Genomic DNA, 6,000 nt, shown 5'->3' with positions numbered 1-6,000 from the left:
GAAGATGCAAAGTGACAAATGCATTAACAGCCTGAAGGGACCAAAGACATTTACAAAAAAAAACCTGTAACTGCCTATCTGCATTATTTAATACATACACACCTAAGTTCCGTGCCGGGTGTATTTTCTCGACATGACTAGACTGTTATTGTGAAGGACAAACTCTCTGTTACATGATGATCGAGAGAGAGAGAGGGGGGAAAAAAAGAGGTTGTTTTGAGCGAGCAGCCGGATTGTTCTGGCAGCGGCGTCCTTGCAGAGCCACATTACCGACAGGAAGTCTGTAAATCTGCACAGGCGCTCTCTTTTCAAACCTGTAACCAGGGGCAACATGTTGCGAAGGTCCAAAACGAGCCCCTCGCTCTCCGGCGAAGACTCCAACCAGCTCACTAACCGCCTCTCTCTCCCTCTCTCTCTCTCTCTCTCTCTCCCTCCCTCCTGCAGCTCTCTGCGGGTGCGTGTGGGCTACTGAGTCAGGGCTGAAGCCCCTCCCTCTCCCATGAGCCTGTGTGCCCCGCGCGCACACCCCTGGCGCCCGCACGCACACTCGGCGCCCACGCACGCGCACCGCCGGCACTGACGCCGTGAAGTGGACTCTCTCGGCGCCCAGCGGATCCCAGCCGAGCCAAGCGGAGGCAGGAGTCGAGTCCCGTTGGAGGCCGAGGATGTCAACAGAGACGGAGCTCCAGCCAGCGGTCAGGCCCAGCAGCGTCCGACGGGACTCCAGGAGGAAAGGTAGCGACCGCCGTCACCACCTCCGACCTCCAGCTGTGACGAGAACTCGCAAAGCTGAATTTTGTTTAATGACACTGCTTTTGCTAATTTTAAGTTTTTGCGCCAAAAAAAAAAAAAACGTTCACACCGAATGCCGATATACAGCAACCTGTTTAGGGTTGGCCTTTCAAAACTTCTGCGCGGCGAACAATCAAAATGGGGACGCAAACCCACTTGGGTCATGATCACACATCGCATAAATCAACAATGGAAAACATGCAGCTGTATCGCTGATTAGCCACTTATTGGGGAGCCGCTGCTCTGTCTTGCCAGATGGGGTGCTAGTAGCAGCAAGTGGTAAAAGTGTTAAAAGTGTAAAAGACACAAACTGTTCCGTTGGTAGCCTGAGACACGTCCAGAAGCCTCCTTGGTAAAGTTAATATTGTGTTTTCCCACATTTCTGCTGCAAAGAGTTTTTAATCTGAACATTTTGCAACGGTACATTTCACTTTTTTCGCATCCGTTGTGCGACAGCCCTGCACAGGGTTAAAAACTTGCTAACCGGCGTTTACAAGCTAACTCATTTGAAATGTGAACTTTCACCCCTCTGAAACACGTCGCACTATACAAACTGCACAAGGACTGCGAGCCTAAGAAAGAGTTCCTCTCACAATACTTTATACACTCAATACGTGCACAACTTTTTTTCCTCTGCATGCTGCCGACGCAGACGCTCGCTGTGCGTCACAAGACGGGTTTTGCGAAGCAACAGGTCCCTCCTCCGCAGCAGCAGCAGCAGCAGCGCTGCCAACATGCTCCATCTGGGTCCCTTTTGTTCGGTGCACGTGACCTCACGCGACAGAACGGGCTAAAGGCTAATAGCTCATCACGCTAGCGTTGAAAGCAGTTGTCAGACAAACCTGCGCGCATTAACAGGTTTGTCAGCCGCTGGCGTTAATAGCTTCTTGACTGGCTGTCGATGACTGAGTCGTGTCACCGAGCGGCGGAGCACGGGGGCTAATTAGCAGGTGTGCAGGCATTTCCAGCGCGGCAGCTCGCTGCTGAAGCAGGTGCAGGTGGTGGGGAGGGAGGGAATGGGAGGGGCAGCTGTAATGCAGCGGTGGGGGGGGCGAGAGGGAGGCGGAAAACACATCCTGGTGTGGAGAAAGCTCCAGAGGCGGGCGGCTAGCGCACTAGCAGGTGTTGCGGGCGCGGGCCCGGGTGGTCCGGGAGCGGAGGTGATGCCAGGGGCCGGGGCTGGCGGCCGACGCCCATCTGCTGAGCGCCACCTGCCTGCCTGCCGCTGCCGCTGCCGCTGCCGCTGCCGCTGCCGTGCCTGCATCTCCCCGAACGAGCGGTGATAGATGTAGCGAAAACACCGGACACCGCCGGGTGGGAGCGAGGGAGGGGCAATCTAATGGATGCACATGCGCATGCAGGTATGCGCGCGCACGTGAACACACATGCACCCCACGCACCTCCCTCCCTATATAGGCTGAGCGAGCGCTGCTCCAGCGGTGAGCCTCAATGCCTCTCGTGTCCTATTTAGAAGCGGCATTGTTCGGGCTGCAGTGGGGATCATGTTCGCCATTCACACTGCTCTCCATATGTGGCGCGGCGCACACTCACACGTACACACATGCACACACAAAGACTGGGATGGAAGCCCAGAAGAGCATATGAGAGGAAAGATGAATGGTTTGCCTTCAGCATTCAGACTTTAGGGTTTTCAGATTCTTCTCCTCTACGGCTCCATCCTCTCTGCAGCACGCACGCACGCACGCACGCACGCACGCACGCACGCACGCACGCACGCACGCACGCACGCACGCACGCACGCACGCACATGCGCCCACCATTTCCAACTTTTTTTTGTTATTTTTTTTTAAACGGGGAATGTAGTCCTCGCGGAGCCTGTATCTGTATTTTGATCTGGGTCATTCTTCCAAACAAGCAGACACACACACACCCACACACACACTCACACTCACCCACACACACACTCACACGCTCAGCAGGGTGATGAAAGTCAAATGTAATCACGCGCCGCACACTAGAAACAAGCATGCTGTGGGAAATGGAAGCTGTGATCGGGCTCCGGCTAGCGTGTTGCATGTGTTCTTACACACGTTCCCGTTTCTGTGGATTTAAAGGTCACATATTGTGCAATGTTCACTCCGCTGGTGTTTTTTAAAAGTAAAAAAGTGTCTCTAGCCTGTCTGTGAGCTCCACTAGAAATAAGAAAAGTTCATTCTTTACCTTTACATGGAGCATACAAGGCAATGAAGATATAAAGTGGAACAGACTGTTGTCATTAGAGACGTGCGACAATTCAAAAAAGAGACTGCAACTGACCAACGAACACACATTTGTATGAGTACAGGTCGAAGATTAATAAATATTTTAAAACATTTCAAAGACACAAAAACACAAATTGTCCCATTACTGCACTGCTGAGTTTGGGTTGTGAAAGAGACACAGATTTGGGTCTCAGATGAAGTCTGTCTGTCTGTCTGTCTGACGTGTGACGTCCGAGTGCTCTGTGGCGCAACCCAGAGGCTGACAGAGACGCGGCAGCCGTGGCTCACTCTTGCACCTCTCGAGTGTCTCGTTGTCGTCCTGCCGTCGACCAACACCCTTCCTCGCCGAGCTCGTCTTCATCCTTTTCACCACGCAGAGAACATAATGAAAGGGAGCATCAGACTGCTGCCAATGCTGCTGCTGCTGCTGCTGCCGCTGCCGCCGCTGCTGCCGCTGCTGCCGCTGCTGCGTTAATCACAGTTTGCAGTTTTCCCCTCAGCCGGCCTGTGGCTGCTGAGAGAACTTCCTGGTTTGTTCTTCTGTAGAGACAATCCTGTTCCGACAGTGAGCTTCACGCTCCCTTTTTTCTTCCTACAGAAGGTTTTTTTTGTTTCTTTTCGGTAATTGTATTAGCGTGACAGGCTTGCGATAACCCCTGACCTCTCACCGCTTCTACGACCTGAGCGGGAAATCTGCTCCTCTCGGCCGCCTCCCACAGTGTATTAGTCCGTCTTATTGGTCGGACGGCATGCTTGAAGTACAATAGTCCTTAATAATCCTCCATGAACCCACGAAGATAACATCCCTCCCTCCCGCCCTGTATGACCCCCCCACCCTCCCACACACACACACACACACACTCCCCAGCCCCTCCCTGATTTTCTCACACCTTTTCTAATTATGTCCCTGAAAATTCTAACAATTCCAATAATAACGTGGGCGCTAATTAAAAAAGCGCTAGCCGACCTTCGGGCTCTCAAAGGCTTTGAGGGCGACTGGAGAACACGCTTGTGCACCGCTACCAAAGGCTTTCAACTCAGTCCCGCTGGTAGTGCTTTCATTCAATATTTGTTATGGGAGCTTTTCAGATGATCTGGTACCAGAACCAGCCAGAACCAACTTAAAAAAAAATAGAGCTTTTCCGTGCAGTTATGTCTCTCATCCACTCACATGCACATTTTAGGGTTGGTGAAACTTTATGGAAAATTCCTCCAGTTCAATTCAGTTCCATTTGGTTCAAATCCACTCAGCTCAGTCCTGTTCCATTCACTTTGTACGATTCAGTTGAATTCAAATCCAAGTCAGTTTAATTCTGCTAATTAGTTTCTACTTACTCCTGGAGGAGGAATCAGCACCTCGCCCAGCCTTGACATCAAGTGACCTTCTGCACAAGTGTTTGGATGTAGACAAGACTTATTCTTAGATCACGGTCAGTGAAAGAAAAAAGTGAAGAGTCTTGAAACAGGTGCATATTTGAGAAAATAAATTTCGTATACGCTTGGACGAGGAGGTTCAGTGTTGCAAGTAAAGACAAACAACTTCAGTAGGAGCCAGATTTCTATTATATGTGTAACACCTCCCTCCTTCTTCCCCCCTTTGTTTTTTTTTTTCAAGCGAACATAATTTGTTAGTCCTTATTATCACTAAAACATGACGCTGCTGACAACCTGCCAGCGCAAACACTTTCATGTGCGCGCTAAATTGGAACGAGGAGGCGGCCTGAGACTTGGGGAAGAGCCCCAGCAGCTGCAGACTGTTTTGTCTCCGTTTCAGACTTTAACGTTTCAGCGACTTACCATGTTCCTCCAGCAGGGTGAACCTCGGTCGCTGCCTTATGTCGACGCCGATTGCAGGTCACACTAACAGCGTCCCGAGTGAAAGTGGACTGTTGGAGTTTAGTTTCTATTGACGATCAATACTGGTCTGTTCATCTGCAGGAGAGACGGTGCAGGTTCGTTTCACACATTCAAAAAAAACAAAATAAAAAAAAATTCTCAAAATTCTTTTCCAGCCTTACTTTTGCTGAATGATTTATTGACCTAGAAATTATTGCAATAAATTATATTATTCTCGATATCATTTAAGAACTTCCACTATCATGATATAGCATAATGACGCAGGCACAGCCATTCAAAACACAGCACAAAATAACTATTGTGTGATTGATTGATTGATTATCGTGACTCACATCTGTGTGAGCTACCTGGATTTAACACGTCTACTGACAGTCTCACGACTGGGAATAAATATTTGAAGCGACTCAATTGTGAGCAAGTCGGGACTTTAATTGTTCAGCTCGTTTGACAGCCATCCAGCCTTCGCGTAGCGGCGCTTTTAAAGAGAGAATGATGCTCATACGCTGATGATTTAGCGTCTGACTGACTGATAACGTCACATTTTCCTCCTCTGCGGACGGCGGCGTTGTTTACAGAGCTCAAACAAAAACCGCTGCCACTCACCGTGTGACGCGAGCTGCGATTGCGAGTTTTAATAACCGTCGACTGTCATCGCCACTGCGGGAAGATCACAAATACATTTGTCTGCCGGTGTGTGTGTGTGCGTGCACGTGTGTGTGTGTGTGTCGTATCCTGCAGCCACTAGCTTGAAAAGAGTGGTTAAGGGCCGTAGCCGCGCAGCTGTCAGCCGCTCTGTGTGTGTGTTTGTGTGTGTGTGTGTGTGTGTGTGTGTGTGTGTACGCGGGCGCGTGCGTGCTAACTCGTCTCCGGTGTGTGATTAGCAAACACATTATCTTCTTGGGTGTGGATATTATGCACACATCCAGTCTATCTGGCACCATCACCGCAGCCATTTACTCTGATATCTTTCTCTGGGGAATCTTAGAGCACAAACAATGGTATTTTGAGTGTGTGTTTGTGTGTGTGTGTGTGTGTGTGTGTGCCTTCTGTGAGAGGTAATCAGATCTGTTCCCTCCAATCAGACAGAGATTAAATTGAATTGGCTGTCTGCTGTTTAGCTCGCCACTGG

General features: G+C 50.1%; 1 protein-coding gene across 9 annotated transcripts in view; it reads left to right on the top strand.

The window, feature by feature from the left end:
* The window catches only part of dab1a (DAB adaptor protein 1a), a 75,471-nt gene that overhangs the window by 26,171 nt on the left and 43,300 nt on the right, over nucleotides 1–6,000 (top strand). For all 9 annotated transcript variants that reach the window (XM_076039360.1, XM_076039364.1, XM_076039365.1 and 6 more), the window contains exon 2: nucleotides 445–735. In XM_076039360.1, the coding sequence (XP_075895475.1) occupies nucleotides 666–735 (70 nt within the window). In that variant the 5' untranslated portion in view covers nucleotides 445–665. The remainder of the gene's footprint in view (nucleotides 1–444; nucleotides 736–6,000) is intronic.

The sequence above is a fragment of the Nelusetta ayraudi genome, unplaced genomic scaffold (assembly GCF_046127955.1).
Source record: "Nelusetta ayraudi isolate G7.1 ecotype Tasmania unplaced genomic scaffold, CSIRO-AGI_Nayr_v1 ptg000059l, whole genome shotgun sequence".
Lineage (NCBI taxonomy): Eukaryota > Metazoa > Chordata > Actinopteri > Tetraodontiformes > Monacanthidae > Nelusetta > Nelusetta ayraudi.
Note: the sequence above shows the minus strand (reverse complement) of the source record. Positions and strands in the feature narration are given on the sequence as shown.